Source organism: Phyllostomus discolor, chromosome 4 (assembly GCF_004126475.2).
Source record: "Phyllostomus discolor isolate MPI-MPIP mPhyDis1 chromosome 4, mPhyDis1.pri.v3, whole genome shotgun sequence".
Lineage (NCBI taxonomy): Eukaryota > Metazoa > Chordata > Mammalia > Chiroptera > Phyllostomidae > Phyllostomus > Phyllostomus discolor.
The window spans coordinates 183,505,678-183,527,622 of NC_040906.2; the positions used below are offsets into that span (position 1 = coordinate 183,505,678).

The window sequence follows — 21,945 nt, forward strand, 5'->3', positions numbered from 1 at the left end:
GATCACAGTGAGTCTGTCCACAGCCACAATCGAACAGACTTGAAAGGGCTTCGCTTTAGGGTGCAACCCTGGACCAAACCCTTAGTCTTGTACACTCACTAGCTTCACTAGACTTAAGTCCTAAGATTCAGACAATTGCATAGAAGAGCAAAAGTCCTTTCTTAATAACAAGGGAAGTGTTAGTGGCTGAATGTTTATACCCCACCCTATCCCTGACACCCCCAATTCATATAGTGAAACCTAACCCCCAATGTGAGAGTACTTGGAGGTGGGGACGCTGGGGATGATTAGGTCATAAAGACAGAACCCTCATGAATAGGATTATATAAAGGAGGCTTCAGAGACATCCTGTCCCATCCACCACCTGAGGACACAATGAGAAGGCACTGTGTGAGCCAGGAAGTGGGCCCTCACCAGACAACAAATCTGCAGGCACCTTGATCTTGAACTTCCCAGTCTCATGAACTATGAGAAATACATGTCTATTCTTTAGAAGTCATCAGGGACTTTATTAGAAAAGCCTGAACTGACTAAGGCAGAAGTCTATAGGTTAGGCCTAGTTAATCGTCAGAACTGGTTAATTTTCTCTCCTTAATTTACCTATGTAACTGAGAAGCCCTGAAGTTTCCTGGGATTATCATCGATTGTTATGGAACACTCATGCTCCTGCTTAGTTAGTGTCATGGAAAATTCCTGCAGCAGAAGCCATCTCAAAACATTCCTGATAGCAGGCAGACCTCCACGGGGTCCTGGCTGGTCAAACAGAGCCGCCTGAGTCAGGCTGGGCCCCATCTCCTTTTTTGCCCCCAATCTCCCAACAAGAGGGAACACTCACCCCACACAGGCACTAAGATTAGTTTAGCAAAGCAAATGCTCTCTCTCAAAGCTACCGACAAGTACACATGGGTCCTCTCGACATTCCTTCCATTAAGCTTCCTTTCCTGTTTTTCAGGAATGCTTAATTCTTAGTATACAGGTAAATTCAAGAGCTAAAAATTCAACATAAATATGTTTCTGGACTTCCAGTTAAGATGGCAGTGTAGGCAGACATGGCTCACCTCCTCACACAACCACATCAAAATTACAACTAAAATATTCAATAGCCATCACTCAGAACTATCAGAAATTGAGCTGAATGGATGTCTGGTAACTACAGAATTAAAGAAACCACATCCATCCATACTGGGAGGAGGGGCACAGACACAGAAGGGGATGGTACCACACCCACGTGTAGTGGATACAAATTTGGGAGGGGTATCTCAAAAAAGCAACAGATGGCTTTAGTGAGCCCAGGCCCAGCACCAGCAGCAGCCAGCCTAGATTCACAGCTTGGATTCACCTGGGAATCTCTAAACCCAAGTAGCAGCCATCTCAGATTGCTTTATAGCTCAGGCAGGGTGGCCCTAGGCAAAAACACAGGTAGGGGCTGACCTTGGCATACACCACCTGAGAAACCTCAGGGCCAGCGAAACCAGTGGACAGCTAAAGACCACATCAGAGCGCCACCACCCTTCTCCTACACAGCTAATCCTCTACAGAGGTTAGAGGTTTGTGGTCAGTGGTCACAGTCAGTCCTTGCAGCTGACTGGCCTGGGTACATCCCTGCCACTTATCTCCCACAGAAAGCGAGGCTTAACTACAAGAGGAGGACATACTCAACATACATCTCAAGTACCCAGTTTGGTGACAGGGTGGCTGTACCACTAAACCCTACTAAGTTAGGTCACACCACCAACACATGGAATCAAAGTAGCTCTTCCTAACACATAGAAACAAAGACAGGAAGGCTGCCAAAAACAAAGAAATAAACCTAAATGAAAGAACAGATCAAAACTCCAGAAAAAAAGCTAAATGAAGTGGAGATAAGCAATCTATCAGACACAGAGTTCAAAACACTGGTTATAAGGATGCTCAACGAAGTTAGTGAAGACTTCAGCAGCATAAAAACACCCCAGGTAGAAACAAAGGCTACACTAATTGAAATAAAAAACAGGGAACTATAGTTTACAGGGAAACTATAGTAGAGTGGATGAAACTGAGAATCAAATCAATGATTTGGAACTTAAAGAACCAAAAAAAAGCAACCAATTGGAGCAACAAAAAGAAAAAAAATTGAGGCGTACAAGCACCCTCTGAGGCAACTTCAGGCATTCCAACATTCACAGCATAAAAGTGGCAGAAGGAGAACAGAAAGAGCAAGAAATCTATTTGAAAAAACAATGAAAGAAAACTTCCCTGATTTGGTGAAGGAAATAGACATGCAAGCCCAGGAAGCACAGAGAGTCCCAAACACCATGGATTCAAAGAGGCCCACTCTAAGACACATCATGCCAAAGTTTAAAGATAAAGGGAAAATCTTAAAAGCAGCAAGCGAAAAGAAGTTACCTACAAGGGAGTTTCCATTAAGACTATAAGCTGATTTCTCTAAAGAAACTATGCAGGCTACAAGGGATTAGCAAGAAATATTCAAAATCAGGAAAAGCAGGGACCTACAGTCAAAATTGCTCTACCTATCAAAACTATGGTTTAGAATCGAAGGAGAGATAAAGTGCTTTCTAGACAAGAAAAAAAAAAAAGGAGTCCACCATCACCAAACTATCCATTATATGAAATGTTAAAGGGACTTATTTAAGAAAAAGAAGATGAAAATTATAAACAGTAAAATGGCAAAAATACCTATTCACCAACAATTGAATCAAAAAAAACAAACTAAGCAAATAAGAATAGAGACAGAATCATAGACATGGAGAGCATTTTGATGGTTGCCAGATGGGAGGGGAGTGTGGGGGAATGAGTGAAGAGGTGAGGGGATTAGAAGTATAGATAGGTAGTTACAGAATAGCCATGGGGATGTAAAATACAGTACAGGGAATGGAGGAGCCAAAGAACTTACATGCATAGCCCATGGGCATGGACAAAGTGGGGGGATTGCCTGAGGGAGTCAGGGTGCTGAGCAGAGGGGGACAAAAGAAGAAAAAATCAAGAGAATTGTAACAGCATAATCAATAAAATGTATTTTAAAAAAGAATGGAAGGAGAAAATAAACAATAGAAATTAGGGATAATGGGGTAAAAAAACAAACAAACAAAAAAACAATCAGTTCTTTAGTCTCTAATAATTAAGAAGAGATAAACTTCCACTACGTCTGCTTATAATGCAACTGAAAAGGCAGATATACAGAATGGCAAAAAGTTATAGGTGATTCTCCCTACACAAGTTCAGTACTTACCAAATTTCTCACGGAACATAAAATATGTCACAATAAAAACATAAAATATGTTTATTTTAAAGGTGAATTGTGCAGTAAAGAAAAACACAGTATTTTTCTAAAACAATATAAATAAATTTGAAACTTCACTTACTTTCTGCTCAGGGCTTTCCTGAAACGAAAGTCCGAAGTAGTCCTTCTCCAAGAGGTTGAGATGTTCACACACTTTGTCAAACAGCACTTGTCCCTTAGCACTTTTCTGAAAGAAAAGAAATAATATCTTTACCTGTCAAGCACTGGAGATTCCATGAGTACTATTAATAAAGGGAATCTTATAACATTTAGTTTAAAATAATGCATTTGTTTTCTAATCTTGTATAACTGTATAAAGGCATACATTCTAAAATAAATGCATAATCTGATGCTCCATAGTTTATGCTATTCTATATAAATAAATGTAAAAGGATTAAAAAGTGAAATGCTAAGATTTCATTTATTTTTAAAACATACAAAAATATGTCCAAACTGTTTCAATTCCTCAACACACCTCATGTCATGTCTATGTACAAAGGATACTGCCCCCCCCGGGAAACTCATTTAGCCTTATTCCCCAATGCAGCCTGAAACAATTGGTCCCATCAGCACTTAGGTTTGATTGCTGTTCTGTGATATTTGTAACAGAATCTTTTTTCAATACAAGCTACGTTTTTTTTTTCCCAAGAATGATATAGCATTCACTCTTTAGAACAAAGTTTAAAAATATAATGTAATGGAACCAGGACAATAAATCAGCTGCCCCTAGGACTTACCGTAGTTTTGCCTTAGTTTGTGTTTTTTTAATTTGAGAAGCTGCTATTAACAGAGACAGACACAGAAGGAAAGCCCATTGTGTAATCAATGGCAAAACATAAGGTGGTAACTCATTTCCAGTTAAGATGCACACCTGGGAATGGCCAACTGCAAGATCAGGTCACATGCTCCCCCACCCCCGCAGTGATGTAAGCAACAACTGGACCAAGTGGAAAATGAACAAGCCATCAGACTTGTCCATCCTCAAGGTGAATGTCCTCACGCTACCCAAATGGGAACTTGTTAGTTCATGCGGCGTGTGAAAATTAAAGTTTCCCACACATGTATCTTTAAATATGCAGTAAGATACAAAAAACAGTTTATTAATAATTTCAAATAAATACAACTGTATAAGGGGTTTCAAAAAATAGTTTTCACAGAAACTAAATTCAAGGGCTTGTTTCTCTTTTCTAACCTTTTATTCCTCCTCTTTGTGGGAGCAGAGGTTAAGATATTCATGCCTGAAATGTGTGCAAAGGAGAATCTGGAACTCTTATTATTAAACCTTTTATACTAATAGTTCTTTAAAAAATAAATTAATTCAAATAGTAAAGAGGAAGAAGGCCACACAGATCACATTTCAACATAGCAAGTGTGTGCTATTCACATCACTATATATCCAGAAAATTAAATTACTAAGTACATTTAACACCTGTTTCTATGTCCATGCAGTTCAAGTACATACAAATATAGTATAATAAATAAGAGAATGGGATCTGGATTCCAAACACTGAAGTTCTGAGTGCATTCCATTATTTACAAGCTCTATGACCAGGTACATGCAATTTGCCCACCCATGAAAGGGTAACAATAAAACATCCCAGACAGGGCGTGGTGAGCACTAATGAGTTGTAATACACACGGAGAGCCCAGACCACTGTACCTAATCAATACTGGCTCCTATTGTTTATAAGCTGGAGAGTTGAGAACATGAAAAATGACTAATTTCATTTGTAAGAAATTTTGTTTTAAGCTCTAAAAATGGGAGGTTCTGAATTTTATTATCTGATCTGCATGCAATTATTAATCTACATAATTAAACTGAATTTGGAGGTGTTTTAAAATAATTTTATGAGAAGAGGGTGGCTCAAATCATGACAGTTATTTCTCAAATGTGCAGTAAAGCTCATTGTTTCTTCTGTATAGGAGCCTGGAGTAGATGTGAGGAGATTTGGATGTAAATAATAGTACAGGATATTTTAAAGGTAATCAATAATATAAGGTAGAACTTGCTTTTTCTCACATTGATGTCATTGTATACTCCTGAATCTCCAGTGAGTAGAAGCCTGCCTAGCTTAACAGGAGCTAGAAAAAAAATACCTGTATGTAACATACTCACTTTAAATAAAGTGACATTCCATGCGCTGAGGTTCACAGTGACTGTAGCTATACTTTCAGTGCCTGCTTTGTGATTAGGAACCTTCCTTATCTGAGATACCAGAGGGAGCAAACCATTATAGCTCCTGCCACATTTATCTACTTAGATTATCGCCCACCATGCATCTATTATGAGGTATAAATGAGTCACAAAGGACATTTTACCTACTATCAAGAATCACCTTTTTAGTTAGAAAGATACTGAAAAGTCAATGGAAGCTTATATAAGAACCTGACCTTTAATCAGATAATAGTTCTCAAACATACTACTTCTATGAAACTTCTGACCATAAAGACAACTACTTTCAAGTAAGCTAACTACTGAAACGAAGAAGCTGCAGATGTCGTGAAGAAACGTGACTGAGTCAAAAGGAGATTCATACTACTTCATTTGGTTATGATGCAATTTGAAATTAGGGTGAAAAAGATATTTAAAACAACTGTTGTCTATAAATATGTACCTCAATTCAAAGGGAAAACACATTCCAACACTGGTGTAAAGTCAATTTTTGTTAATAAATCATATAATTTCTCACTGGTTCCCACTTCAAAAATAGAAACATGCTATCATGGACAGAATTCCCCTAAGAGTAAGAGGAAAGCATTCACAAAGCTCACCCCCACGATGCAGTGTTGGGAGGATGGGCAGCAGAGCGGGCATCGGCGTGAGCTGGCATCGGAACCAGTCCCTCCCTCCCTCCACATTCTGTAAGCACTTTACTGTTTATAGGCGAATGTGACAATGGAAAAACGACTTAGTCGCCCTAAAGTAAAGTGTAAAGTGAGATCACAGCTTTTTAAACAGCTTACTGTGAGGGTCAGATTAACCCAGTAAGATAATAGTGTCCAAGTGCCAAACTATGTGCCTTAATCAGAGCTGAATTCCATTCCCAACTGCTCTTTCACTAGCCCACATCTAAAACACTGCCAAAGTATCTTCTAGATGCTCAGATTGCATCTCTACTGTCCTCTCCTGCTCTCTCCAGGAAACAGATATTTTAAATGCTTGATAAGATCTTAACTGCGCACACAAATCACTTAAGCTTCCACTCAGCATCTCCGCCTTCAATGAACTCAAAACCTGGCTGGAAAGACAAAAAGTACAATACTGTGAGGCTCGTGCTGAAAGATTCATGTACCAAGTGCTACGGGAACACCAAGAATGAAATGAGTATGTGAGAGAAATCATAGCTTCACCAAGATGATGACATCTGAAATGAATCTTAAAGAAGGAAATGATTTTTTTTTTTAAGACAGAGAGACAGAATATTCAAAAGATCTTAATTTTTACTTCGGATGTTTAGAGTCTGACAGGGCCCATATGTATTCCAAAGATACTGGAGGATACAACAGATGAAACCAGTAACCCATCCATAACGGACTGGCCATGCAATATGACGGACAGACATGCTGCCCTACTCTCTGATGACCACGAGGGCTTGCCAGTCTAAAAGGCTCAATACACACTGACCCAACATCTAACCTGGATTGATTCTATGATAAGATAATGGGGAAACAACAATATATAAGATAGACATGGTCTCAGGAACTTCACATCCAACTGGCCAAGACAAAATAGGAAGGAAGCTCTCCCCCCACAATCCCCCAAAAAGTCCTATTAATCTACCACCACTCTGGATGTAACCGGGCAACTTATCCAACTGATTCAAAGACAAATGGGGCAATGGCTTATGAGACAGCCTGTTACAAGAGCTCCACCCAAAGACAGTGTCTTGCTCTGGGGACAAGATTACCAGATATAATCACATCTTCCTACATGGAGTTTAAATACAAGACAGATACAAACACAGACTTATGTATAGACAAAAACACATACAAAGTCAGAGCAGAGTAGTCCAAACACCGAGGAAAAGACAATGAGAAGGTAGGAAGCAAAACCCAAAGGTATCACGAAGCAGACTTGTATTTGCCAAAGTATGTTCCACTGGTCTTGTGAGATACTCCACACATATACCCACATCCCCAGACGGGGGAGTAGAGTGGGGCAAGAAAAATCCTGGTTACTGTACATAACTAAGCATCAAAACATCAATACCCTGCTAAGTTCTATGATGAAACAAAAAGCTTGTGTCCTATCATTCAACCTAATGCTTCTCAAAATTTGGCTTAAAAAAAAGCCCACTATATTTTAAAAATGAGACATAATCATTTCACTGAACTAAACTTTTCTCAAGACTGAGACTGGATTAATGAGATATAGAACAATCTACCAACCCAACTTCTAGAATGTGAAACCTTCAGGGAAGTGTCATAGGGAACTAGGGAGATCCAGAACAAGTCGCCCCAAAATGTGCCTCTGTGGCCCGCAGATTGCCTGAAGCTAAAGGCAACTTTAGCCACAGGCTCAGGAGAAACTTCATCCTTAGAAGAATTTGAATTGGAGACCCTTCCCCCCCAAAATTATCAGTGATAGCATTTTTGACCCACTTACACGGCAAGGCCAAATTTTATTTGCTAAACATCTGCTCTTCTAATCTTCCTGCAGTGGTGCCTTAAAGCCCCCAAGACACATCACCTCATCCGTCGCTCGGAATGTCTTATACACGTCAGTCCCCCTTTCTGGCCCTGTACCTCTCTGGTGGGTGGGGTCTCTGACTCTATCATATATGTGGCGTTCCCACACATAAGTATGTTCTAAATTTGGTTACTTTCTCTTGCTAAAAACGCAAAATAAAATAAAAACTAAGTTTAAAATAAAGTAAAGTAAAATAAAATACTTGCTAACTTATTCTACAGCAGAATTACTGTTCAACAGAACATAGCTCAAGAAAGGAGGTAGAGAATTATGAGGATCTGGCCCTCATGCAGATTTGAGACTGGCAGTAACATTATCTTTTTGATTCAAAAATACCAAAAAATTCAGTTCAAACTGGTTTTTGATTCAAAATTCAGTTCAAACTGGATTGAGTGCGCCCAGCTGTCTGGCAGGAGAAAATCATTTCCACAGGTGAACTCTCAACAAACATAATCAAAAACCAAACACAAGGAAACCAGTTATTATTGAGAGTCAGACACAGTATCTGAATCAGACCTTCAGAGACTGTAGATGATGGAAATTATCATGGGTAGAACACAAAAAAATTATGTTTTATATTTTTAAAGAAATAAATAAAATTTAAAGTATCAAAGGAAAAATATCAAAAAGCAGAATCTGAAAAGAATCAAATAGAACATCTAGAAATATAAACTACAATAATTAAATTATACACCAAGAAAACCAGTGAACTCCTGGCTGGTGTAACTCAGTTGAGCGCTGGCCTGTGAACCAAAGGGTCACCAGTTCAATTCCCAGTCAGGGCACATGCCTGGGTTGTGGGCCAGGTGCCCAGTGGGGGTACACAAGAGGTAACCACACATTGATGTTTCTCTCCCTCTCTCTCTCCCTCCCTTCTCCTCTCTCTAAATATAAATAAAATCTTTTTTTTAAAAAAAGGAAACCAGTGAACTGAAAGATGGATATGAAAAACTACCCAGAATGCACAAAAATATAGATGAAAAATATTAAAGAATTTTCAGATATGGAAGTCAAAATTAAGAAGGTTTACATATGTCTTTTAAGAATTCTAAATGAAGACAACAGAATAAGGGAGAGGGAATATGAAAAGTCATAATGGTTGATAATTGCTAAATCTCTCAAATTAAGGAAACTGAATGGTTCTCTAGCCAGATAAAATAAAACCTATTAATCTATAATCACTTTGTTCCCTTGATTATTTATGCTCATTAACATTCAAAAGGTTTTGACATGCATAATTTAAAAATAATGAAAAGGCCTTGCTTCTAAAAATGATTTGGTACAGAAACCAGAAGGAAATACTAGAAAACAATCAGCATTCAAAAAAGTATGCAAGAAATCATTGCTTTTTTCACCAGAGAAGGAGAAAAAGTCCTTTAGAGAGACAATATTCAAAAAAAATTGTAAGAGAATGACTGGAAATAAGAAAGGATTACAAAAATATTAAAATTTTCATTAAAAGAGTAAAAATCCATTGATACTCCAAAAGGCTCCATGATGGAAAAAAAAAAAAGCCCTGAGAAGATCAATAAGAGAGGAAGAAAATAAGACAGTAGAAGATGACTTACTACTTTTAGTTTCAATTAAACATAAAAATGCGTAAGATAAAAATTTGAGGCTAAGATTTTTCTTTAAAAAGTCATACAGTTAGTCACAGTGATACATGTAAAGGCCACTGCAAATTACCAAGGATGTCCCCCAAGGTATTGTCTCACCTGATACTCACAGTGACAAATGAGAGGTCAGCAGTCAGGTATGATTACTATTTCCGTCGGCTCTGCCACTTGAGGGAGGAAGGGCTATAAGTAACAAGTGGAGTGTCTGGTCTCCCTGGGCCAGCTCCTCTCAGCAAGGTCAGAAGAAAGGAAAATGATTTACTCCCAAAAACCATCTACTGAGGGAAGTACACATTAAGCAAGCCCAAAGAAACAGACAATTTTCTTTTTAACAAATTCCCTCAAAAATAAATGAATGAATGAGTGAACGAATGAATCCATCAAGGCAAGACGGAATATAACAAAAAATTCTCTTGAATAACAGAGATGTTATTCAAGAAAAAACCTAGAACTGATCTGCTTTTGTAAACTAACTGAAAAAGGCAAACAAAATAGCATATTTCTTATTTCATAAAAAATTGTATCAGATTATCAGGGGACACATATTAAATGCTACATATCAAATGTTCCAAATTATTACTTTTTATAACTACTCATCTGCAATCAAACTTGCTTGCCTATGCTTTGACAGTAATACCATCCACTGGCTCACCACTTCTTTTTCACCTTCACACTGCTCACAACACACTTCTGTAAATAATAATTCTCACCATGTGGAGGAGAGGAACCAAGGCATAATTCATAATAAAATCCAAGAACACTAGCCCTACCCCTTAACAGCTGCGCAGCCTCAGACAAGTTATTGAACTTTGCCATGCCTCAGTTCCCTCTCTTTAAAATAAATATACCCATCTTATAATGGTGATAAGAGAATTAAGTAAAGTGTATTTTATTTTATTTTTTAAAGATTTTATTTATTTATTTTTAGAGAGAGGAGAAGGGAAGGAGAAAGGGGGGGGGGGGGTGGACATCAATGTGTGGTTGCTTCTCACACGCCCCCTATTGGAGACCTGGCCTAGAACCCAGGAATGTGCCCTGACCTGGAATTGAACTGGTGACCCCTTGGTATTCAGGTTGGCACTCAATCTACTGAGCCAACCAGCCAGGGCTAAATAAACATTTTAAAGCACTTAAAATGTTTGACACATTACATGGGTTCATTAAAAGGCACCTGAAATCACAGGACCTCTTCAAGCTGCTCTAAAAATAATAATTGATTTTAAATATAATTAAAGAATTTTCACAGTTATGTCACCCAACCTCATTTCACAAATGAGGAAAATGAGGTTACAGAGTTTAGACAATCTAACCTTTCAGTCTGATTTCCTGGACTTCTTTTAAAGAAATGAATTCTTATTTTTTCCTATTATCATTATTTTAATTTTTTTTTACAAACTTAAATTGTACTGCATGAAAGTACTACAAATATACTTTTGTTAACTAAGCAAAATATACATATATTTTGCATCAAAGGTACCAATGAATGTAGTTGCTACAGCAATTTGGGGGTACTGACCCAGATAAAAAAAAACTACTAATTTTCTAAGAAACACTCTAAATTTCTTTTTTACATTGATTTCCAGCTGCTGAAACCCTATCTCTAAACAAATCTCTAAACACTCCTTCCAAGTGAAGCCTATTCCATTCTCCAAATATCCATCTTTCTCCTTCCTGCAATTTACTTCACATCTATGGTACTTACTCTGACACTCTACTCCTTTTGAGATTTATTACTTCTGGAGACTGAGTTCCTTAAGCAAAAGTAAGTCTCCTATGGCAGCACCTAATTGAATAACTAGCTCACCAGTAGGCCAAGATATCTGTTGGATGGAATGGCTCGGTGCCATGAAGCCAGCCAAAAACTTGGCCAAGTGGAGTCCAGAATTCAGGCCTTGTAGCTGGCAGCCTTATGCAATCTGCTGAATCTAGCTCATGGGCTACGAACCGTGGATATTCATGGAACTAACCCAAATATACACTGTCAATTAGGTTCTGGGAGAAGAACAGCCACAGACTCACATTTCATTTTCGCAACTTTACATTGCACTTAAACTCTTCCTTAGTAATATAGAGCACTTCCAAATATCTCTTGGGAACTAGTGGACTGACAAAAGCAGATGAGCAGGCCAGGCCCCACCTTTATGAAAGAGGGGAGTGTGGGGTTTCTCAGTCTCTAAGCATTCCTTCAGTCAGTCGTCCGTTTCACTGTTAATTTCCTCTTGCAATATGAAGCATGTCTTTGCTTTGTATCCCTTCTTAGGCAGAATCTGTATGGAGTACGAACTGTAAATCTCTACTCTGGTAATAGAGCACCAAGTAATCAGACAATTGAAACCACAAAACTGTTAGTAAAACTCTCCAAGTATACTTCAAAGAGAAATCTGACTTTCTATATCTTAAATACCAATAAGCTTTACAATCTGTTTTTCCCATCTACCTCTCCCTAACCCCACTTACATTACTGATCAGCAATATAAAATCAATAGTTTAAAAACAAAATGAACGAAAAAGTCCTTCCATCTACTTTTCAGGTATCAGATTATTTTTCCTTTGAAAGATTGCATAATACATTAGAGAGCTATCCAAAGGAGAGAGAAAAAACAAGACAGTTTAGATGGGCTTAAAGTATAGTATTCAAGGACTGAAAGACTAGCTTTCGGGAACTTAAAAAAAAAAAAAAAGCAAAGCAATCTACTGCAGACCCAGCTGAAGAAAGGCAGGCTGGAATCTGAGACGCTGAGCAAAGTCCCCCGTGCCTGCGCTGTTATTTGTGGCATTCATTATTGAGTCCAAAACATGACATTTCTGGAGGCCTCTCAACTTGAAGGAATTTGTGCAACTGCTTACCCGGCAGATTGCAGTCAACGCCACACACCACTGGCGTCTTATTAAACACCATCACTGTCTCCGTGTAGGTTCCTCCACACTGCAGTTATTGTGCACCGAGGAGACAGGGCTGGGAAGTACACAATGCGATCCATACATCGCAGCCCTTGAACTATGTATTTTGCGTGAGTTCTAAACGACACTATGCAAATTATAAAAGGCCAAAGAAAGAAAGGTATGTAAAGAGCAAACACAACAACTGATGCATTGTCATGGAGGGTGGAGGAAATCAAAGAAAACCATACAGAAGGGAAAACAGAGTGTCCAAATAGTCTAAGGCCACCATTTTATCAAATCATTCTTTTCCTACCAATCTGCATGAGCCCTTAATACACCTGTGCCCCGAAGTTCATTCAAACCCCAACATAAAAGAAGAAAGCATATCCAATGATTTAAAGTATATGTGCTAAAACTTTAATTCTAGAAATAAATAAGCACTTATAGTAAACGAAGATTTTAAGTAAGTTTTCCTGATTATTAATATGAATTAAGTTTGAAAATATTTTCAAATACTCCAAAATGTGTATATATTATAAATATAAACATGCAAATATAACATACAAATGTGTTATGTATGCATACACATACATGTACATGTATACACACATGGATCTTTTTAAAGCAGTTGAAAAATTATCAAACTTCTTTTTTATTAGTGATCAGGCAACTGTGCATACGTACAGCCACTGATGACAGAGAGACAGGCTAACATGTATTATCGAACCCAAGTAAGCCTGTAGGTTTGTTATAAGTCATTACAAAGAATCAAAAAGAGAAATTTGTCTTAGGTAGTATTCCTTCAAAACTAGGCTGCAAAAGGGAATGGTGAAAAGAAAAAAACATCTCACAGCTCATTATACAACCTCTACTTCTTTTCCATTCCATGGGATTCAGAGGATGATGACAGAACATTGGGGAAATTTCGTAGTGTTGTTGACGTGAACAACATAAAATAGTATTCAACATAGTTTTAAGTCCTCGAAATAAAAATAAAAAGGCTGTTGCTAAAGCAAAAACAAACACATGGCCAGAACAGACTGCACAATACCCTCTAGTAACTGTACCCCACAATAATTTTAAAGGAAATCCTAATATAGCTAATCCTAATATAGAAGCTTGTAGGCTCACCTTTAAAAAACTCATATACATACCATAATTATCTCAAGGACATAGGCGTTGCCACTCTTATACATTGTTAACTAAGACCCTATTTCGCGAGCACAGTGCTTCCTACTCTAAATGGAGTATTCAAAGGGAATGTTTTTCCACTCTAGTCTTCTGGATTTTGAAATGTTTTAGAATTCTTAACCAAGTACACAATCCCTCTCATAAGCAACCAGTCAAGTTGTGATCACAAACAAGACAGAAGAAGATGTTTCATCTTCATGCTATGTGGAAAATGGCAAAAACAACAACAGAAATCTGCTACCAATATCAATCACAAACAAACAAGCAAAATACACTGTTTAAGTGTAATTTCTACACTTAATTTAAGTCAACTACAAATTTAAGTCTAGTAGCTTGGTCTCTCACCCACCCCCCAAGCAAATAAATGCTAATTTTTAGTTTTAAAAGATAAAACATTAAACTTATAATCTTTCATCCATATCACATCCTACATTTCTAATGTGGCTGTAGCTCTTTTTTCCCGAAACCCTGAGGTTTTCATCTGTTTTCAGGACACGGGAATTAGCTAGCTGACCAGAGGGGCACCCTCTCAAAGGAATTCTGTCTGCACTCTGCAGAACAGGCCTGCAGAAAGCTATTCCAAAAATCAGTTCCCACTCTTCTCACCAAGATGCTGACTCCAGGGTAATCCCAAAACCAGGCTCTGGAAGGGGGATGCAGAAAACCTCACCGAACCCCTACAGAGGCTGTGTTCAGCTTCAGGGTCTTGAAACTGGCTAAGCAAACCACATTTGTTGGTGATATGTAAATATCTGCACGCAAATCTTATACAAGGAATTATACTTATTTTTTGACTTTAACTAAATGATAAGGAATAATAAACACCTCTAGTTCAAATACGCACCAGTTGCTCAGCTGTTTATAAAGTGTGGTCCTTGAAATGCCTTCCCTTTGGTAATAAAAGTTTAATGGAATGGTATTGTAGCGTATGAGGAAGGACCATCTATTCGTTTGCTCTAACCAAATAGCCTGCAGTTTCTCATATATAAAACCCAACTGTATTTCTGTTTCTAGAGTTTATTTTACTGGTAAAGTAAACAAATTCATTTTTTACATTCTTCTGTTTTTAACTCAACTAGTTATAACCAATGCCTCGCCAACAGGAGCCTACGTGCTTTGAAACTAGGAATTGGTTTATTCAAAATTTCAATAGAAAGTATATTGTTTTTAAATCTTGTGGATTGTTTCCTTACTTATAAAAGTACTAACTAAAGTTTATTTTTTGAGTCTAAGCAAGTTCTTTAAATTATAAAAGGTCATTGTGAATACCAGAGGGGACGCCCCTCACCAAAAAAACCATAAATATCTTCTGAAGGGTGGGTCCCTTATACTACAGGCTTCTTCCACTAGACCCATCTGTATCAGTGTACCAGCTGGTGGTGTTGTGAGAGGCTGTGTTCAGCTTCAGTGAATTTTTTTTTGAAGACTCTATCAAGGTGTTTGCCCATTTCATGATGCATGATTTACGAGTGCACCACACTGGGTGTTCAGCAGTCTTCAACCAAAAATGGAATGACCCCCATGCCCCACCCTCCCTATTCCTTCGATCACACCCCAGAAACTTTTTGTTTTGTTTTGGTTTGTTTCCCTGGATGAAAAAAGCCCTCAAAGGGAAATACTCTGCCAATGTTGAAGGGGTGAAACAAAAAACAGCAGAAACACTAAAAGGCATCTAAATCAACAAGTTCAAAAACTGTTTTGAGCAATGGAAAAAATGTTTCAATAGGTATACTGCATCAAATGGAGAGTACTTTGACAGTGACTTGAGTTTAAACATGTAAGAATATATACACAATTTTTTATAAATAAATCCAGGGTTTAGGGGCCCCCCTCATATATAAGTGGTATGTGTTTACATTATGGGCCTTCCAAGCCACTAAGGTATTGATAAAATATACGAATATTGGGAATTTATCCAAGGCACAGCACTTAAGTATTTTCATGAAAATTTCAAGAAAAATTCAAGATCCTTAGAAAGTCACAGTCAGGGTTTTAAAGTAGAATGATAATAATTACAGCTGATACTTACCAAGCTCTTACTGTGTGCTGGGGATTACTCAAAGCAAATCATAACCAGGCAAATTCGGCCACTAATTAGAGTCAGGAAACAGCTGTCGAGTGAGTGAGTGAACCCAGACTGACACTTCATTAGCCCCTCTGCAATCCTAATGCAGGGCGTCTACTGCACTCACTTTCCCATCACTGAGGGGAAATTCCCCACCGGCCATGCTGGTATCTGACAAAGAGCTGATTGAAGAATTCACCTTGAGTCTGGGAGCAGGTGCTCCGCGAGGGTGTGCCTCCGCACCAGCATGTTTCTTAGCTCTGGGTTGCACAGGTGCGTGAGCTTGGCATAGACCCACTAAATGGGAATCTTCAAAGGCGGCACCTGTGTATCTGTATTTTTTAAGTTTTGTACTGGACTTTTTTTCTTATAGTATTTTAGGTTCACAGAAAAACTGAACAGAAGTTACAGAGATTTCCCTATATACCCTCTACCCCCACGCATAGCCTCCCACATCAGTGACAGCCCTCACAGAGAAGTGCATTTGTCACAACAGATGAAACTACACTGATATAATTGCCCGAAATCAACAGTTAACATTAGGGCTCTCTCTGGGTGTTGTATATTCTGTGGGTTTGGACAAATATGTAATGACACTATCTATTCATCATTATAGTACCATACAGAGTAGTTTCACTGCCCTAAAAATCCTCTGTGCTCCCATATTTTAACCAAGGATTCTGACCTTGGGGCAAGCCTGACACCCAGGTAAGTACACAGATCTCCTCTCCGGAGTTAAGACCATCTGCCCTCACACACTCCAAGGCCACTGGCCCACAGGTTTCATCTGGCTGGGCAACTGCCCTTTTAGCCCTTGTGGGTCTTGCTGGATAAGACATCGCTTGCTCAAGTTTTCACTTAAAATCCTTTTTTTTTTTTTCCCAAAATGACTGATTCGTACAGCCTGGTAATATTAAATTTATCTGGCAAATCTTTAATAACAACTATATTTGACACTAGCTTTGAAAAGGAAATCACCAGATACAGAAACACAAGCCAGGCTCAATGAAACTATTCTCACTTCTACTGACCAGGAGCATTTAAAGTACTTTTTACAACTGACCAAAGTGGAAGTCAAGTTGTAATACAGAATAACCTTAATCACTTAAATATTTACTCTATGATAATTATAAAACATAGGGAAACAAGACCCAATACAAAGAGAGAGGTCTTGAGAAGGTTTCTTAGCAACACTAATTTCCTCATCCCTCACCACTTGAATTTCTGGTTCTTGAATTCAATTGACAAGCAACTTACAGGCAATCTGAGAATAAAATGTATTTCATTTTGAGATACCTCAAGTTTTTTACATATACTGATCTGAGGCAACAGTGTTTCCATTGAGCTTGACACATTTTTCAATAAAAGTTTTCCATTCTTGGTAGATGACTAACAAACTGAAGTAAAACAAAAAGAAGGTGACAACGTCTGTGTTCATCTTGGGGGGGGCACTTTTTAAGGCTTTGCTTAACCTAAAACACACATACCATCAATTATTTCAACTATATATAAGGAGAAAAACTGTCAAGCATCAGAGAGGAACATGGGGATTCAGAAGCAGAAAAGTCTGAAGTGTTTGGTGAGCATGGCCCTGAGGCATATCTCCCCATAAGGCCGCCTTGCCAACAAGGTATCCACCTGACCCAGACATGCCACAACTCCAGCCCTCCAGCCCCCTCACAAGCTGCCTTAATTTTTTTCATTTCCCTTGGCGTTATGGGTGAAATTCTACCATTTATGATTCTTGACAAAGAACAGATTTCTTTCAAAATGCAAATCTCTATTAGAAGGCAGTACAGGTAACCCATTGACACACTGAAGTCATTCATTCAAACTGCTAATCCGCTCATTACTTAGTGAGAGAGATGTAGGCAGAAAGCAGAGAATTTTTTTTGTATTACAATACAAAAAGTAATAGTAACATTGTAGAACTGAAACACAAAAGTCTAAGGGGAAAAAGCAACAAGAAATAGGAAAAAAAAACCTGAAAAAGCACAGATTTAAAATTTGGGGCCTGAATTAGGAAAGTGGAGCAGAAGTTGTGTGTGTGTCCACCTGCTTGTAAATCAAGCATCCAGAACTCAGCTCAAAAACATAACATGCAGACTTGAACAAACCGACCTAGAAATCGAATTGTTATTGGTGCATTGTTTCTATAGAAAAACACATTTTCCAAACAAATCATTTGCTGACACAGGACACGCACAGATAACCTGCTGATAAGCCAGAAGTTCCCTTTGCAGGGCCTCTCTGTACTCTTCGCATATCCAGATGGCCAACTCAAAGCCCTCCTATGTTAATTCTGCCCTAAAAGGCACAGTGACATGTGACATTTATTTGAAATTCAGAATCTTTCCCAACAGAAACAATATTTTTACATGGCAAAGAGTTTCAGCTGAATCATTCTTCTTTCCAGCTTCAACTCCAATCCCAAGCCTACAGGGTCAATAATATACACAACTATAAATACTAAAGTTATAGAAGGTTTCCAACAGAACCTGGACGTGTTATGTTGGCCAAGAAGTCCATTGCATTTTTTCCTGCAAAATAAAAGTTTTTCATTTTCATCAATAACTTTATTGATTTGGATATTTGGATCATGTCAGCTCTCTCCCACTATTGGCTTCTTCTTGGTAGAGGACAAGGGTGCTGCTAAGCATCTTCCAATGCATAAGATAGCCCCACAGCAAAGAAGTACTTGGTCAAAATGTCCATAGTACCAAGCAACTTCACAAACCACTTGACATGTGCTGTCAGTCACAGCACCTTCCCCATACACTGCACAGATCTATTTTTTTGTGTGTTGTGATTGCATTTTTACCTTTCTTGAAAAAATAAAGCATAATACACTGAAAATATTGAGTATTTTCTTCCATATTCAATATTAAAATGGCTGCAAAAAAATTCACCAATTTTGATAAGTTCTTTTTAAATGCATGACAGCTGACACAATATAATCTAACAAAATCATTTCTAATGCAGTTCAAGACAACTAAGCACTACTAGAGCCATCACAGGGGAAAAAAACTAAACACACTTTTTGGCCAACCCAACAGTTTAATATTTACTGGGAAACCCAAGTGAAATCAGTACATGTGAGGGATGCAATGATCTGACTGCAGGAGACCCAGGAATGGATATGTAAAATTTTAGGGGAAAAGGGGGCGTGTGTCTGCATCCAAATCTACAGACCCAACTAGGCTTCCTGAGGGAGAGGAATGGGAATAACAAAAAGTGAAAATTTATCACTAGCACTTACAAGAAGGATACCTGGTCTGAAAGTACAGTTATTCTTGATCTTGTCAGATGTACTTACCCTCTGCAGTTACAATGCATCTAAGACACCAATTACTATGCTGATATAATACTCAATGCTCTCAATTTCATGTTCACAAAGACATCTTATGATTATCACCTGGATCATTTGATAACCTTGCTGTTATAAAGAACTAGTCAACCAATCAATTCTTCCTGGCAGTTATCTCACTATAAATTTATTTCCTGGCATTCTAATATGTCTCTATGGTCATAGGACTGGTCAGTAATGGTCAGTTTTCCTCTGACTTACTTGAGCAAGGGAAATAAAGAGTTAATGTACGCCCTAAAGCTGAGGGCAGACCCAGCACCTGAAGCCCACCCCCCTCCCTTTTTAGGCATGCCACTGGCATCCATCAGTATTGTGAGCTTATTGAGCAAAATTAAAATATTATCAAGTTTCTTTTGACATATACTATGATATATATCCAGATTTCAAAGCAGTAAAAAGCTCAAATGAAATGCATTTTAACTTTGAGAACTATGGGACCAATGGGATTCTTCAGTTTTGACACCCACCCTCCCTCTATCAATTACTGTGATGTCAAATGATGAAATGCATAGAAGAAACATTCCACCAATTAAAACACTTTACAGATGTATTAACATTTGATGCATCCCCAAATCACCACATCCAGAATAGACCCTCACTGTTGAGAAATAAGACTGAAATCCAGCCCTGAACACGGGAGTGCAGCTTCCCCCTCCTTTGCTACCAGGGCTCCAACCACGGGCCTGCGAAGACTGATGATTCCTTAACAGCATCACCAAAACTTGTCCAGAAATGTTTCATGAGCAAAGCCACACACGTTATGTAATAGAGAATGACCCAAACCAAGTAGATAAAAATGGAATCATACCTATTATTTGTTCCCCCAAAAACCAATGTAGGTGAAATACCATTTCCATCCTTTCATTTTCTGTGACTCACCTTCACTCTGCCCAATTAAATACACATGCAAAATAAAACGGTTATCTAGACACCTGCAGGAAACAATGGAGCAAGAAAATGAAAACTAGAAACAGTGAACAACATCCAAACAGATGATATTAAAGCTACCGCAACCCATTAAAAGTCTTTTTATAACAAGAAATTGAAAAGGCTTTACGGCAACTTTGATATTTGCTGTATTTTACTGGTCCATTTCACTTTCTCCTGGTGATAAATCATGCTCATTGTCCAAATTTTTATGGGAAAGTGGACTTCCCATTAAAAACAGTAGATTAAAATAAATGCATTTAGCTCTGCTCCCTAAGGAAGCTCTTCTAAAATGATGTAGTGTGTGTGCAAACATACAGACTAATATTTTTCTCCTGCCACAAGGGAAAGGAGAAAGAATGCAATTGGCGTGAACACAATTTGGAAGGCAGGCTGAAAAGGGCAGGAGATTTACTTCACCATTTTTATTTTATGTTTTCTTTGCAACCTTGCCTATGGATGGAAGCCCACCTCTCTGTAATGTTGAGAAGGTAAGAACTTGATTCATTTAAACCCCAACAACATACTGGCTTTTCAAGATAAAAGGATTCCCAGTTCAATCCAAGCCAAGAAAAGCTGGGGTCAAATATGGAGATACTGGCCAAGCGAAAAGTGACTCCTACTAACAAAAGTTTACTGTACATTTTAGCATGTTATCCTTGACATATGAGGAAGTAGACATTAAAATCTTTTCTTATTAACTCCAAATTACTGCTTGGATATTACTAGTTAGGCACTTTCAATGAAAAATGTAATAGGCTAGGTGTTGCTGAGTTTTCCTAAATACACCACTCTTCGGAGTCCAGGAGTTCTTTTCTCCTCAATGAAGATGTTTACCAACTAGAGTAACGTGGCCCTTCTACACTCTTGTATTATTTATCCAAAACATACACATACTTATCAATTATATTCATATTCTTGTTGCATATATAAAGTTGATCTCTGAAAGAAAAATTTATAAGCAACTTAAGAGAAAAAATATTTCATACTTTTAATCTTTCAAGCAAAGGTAGGAACCAAATCAATATTTAAGGATAAAATTATATCCAAACACAAGCCCCAGCTGACCTAGCTCAGTGGATTGAGCACTGGCTGCGAACCAAAGTGTCGCAGGTTCAATTCCCAGTCAGGGTACATGCCTGGGTTGCAGGCCATGACCCCCAGCAACTGCACATTGATGTTTTTCTCTCTCTATCTCCCTCCCTTGCCTCTCTAAAAATAAATTAATAAAATCTTTTTAAAATTATATCCAAACACACAAGATATATTTAAATAAATAATATTTTAAAAGCACATTTGTAAAATACTATACAAATATGATCTCCTTAACTTCCCATTTTTCTTAAAAATTATATATTAGCACTAAGGGAGTTTAGCAGCCATGTCTTTAAAATAATTCTTAAGAAATGAAGGCTCCAACATTTTTTTGTACAACTTTTTCTATTATTCACTTTGAATAGAAACAGTTGGCATAAATCTGTTAAAAAGTATAATCTCCTTAAAAACCTATGAAAAGTATAATCCCTTTTAAAAGACAGAGAAGTGACTAATCTTTAGCCAGAAAAACATATCCAATTTTTTACCCCTTTTTAAAAATTACCACTTCCATTAAAACTTATTTCAAAAACCATAAGCAGAAAACTTCTGTAGGCTAGCACATTCTCTGTAAACTATTTGCCCAGAATGAATTTTGACATTTGATTCATACAGGCTTTCTGTGCTATAAAAAAAAGAGCTTAGTAGAACATTCCTATTTGATTACCTTTAAATTGTTGCTGGCAAAAATATGGAAAGAGATCAATGAACATGAAAAATACTGTAAGACTCAGATTAAAGTTTCTCTCCATGCGAATAAATAGATGATGTACAAAATCGGACTTCCCCTCAAAGCAGGTAAGAGGACACACGGTCCAAATGCGGCACAGT

At 37.9% G+C, this 21,945-nt stretch overlaps 1 protein-coding gene across 22 annotated transcripts in view; it reads right to left on the minus strand.

The window, feature by feature from the left end:
- Window positions 1-21,945, minus strand: part of EPB41L2 (erythrocyte membrane protein band 4.1 like 2) — a 205,865-nt gene that overhangs the window by 83,284 nt on the left and 100,636 nt on the right. For all 22 annotated transcript variants that reach the window (XM_036024704.1, XM_036024705.1, XM_036024708.1 and 19 more), the window contains one exon: window positions 3,363-3,467. In XM_036024704.1, coding sequence (XP_035880597.1) covers window positions 3,363-3,467 — 105 coding nt within the window. The remainder of the gene's footprint in view (window positions 1-3,362; window positions 3,468-21,945) is intronic.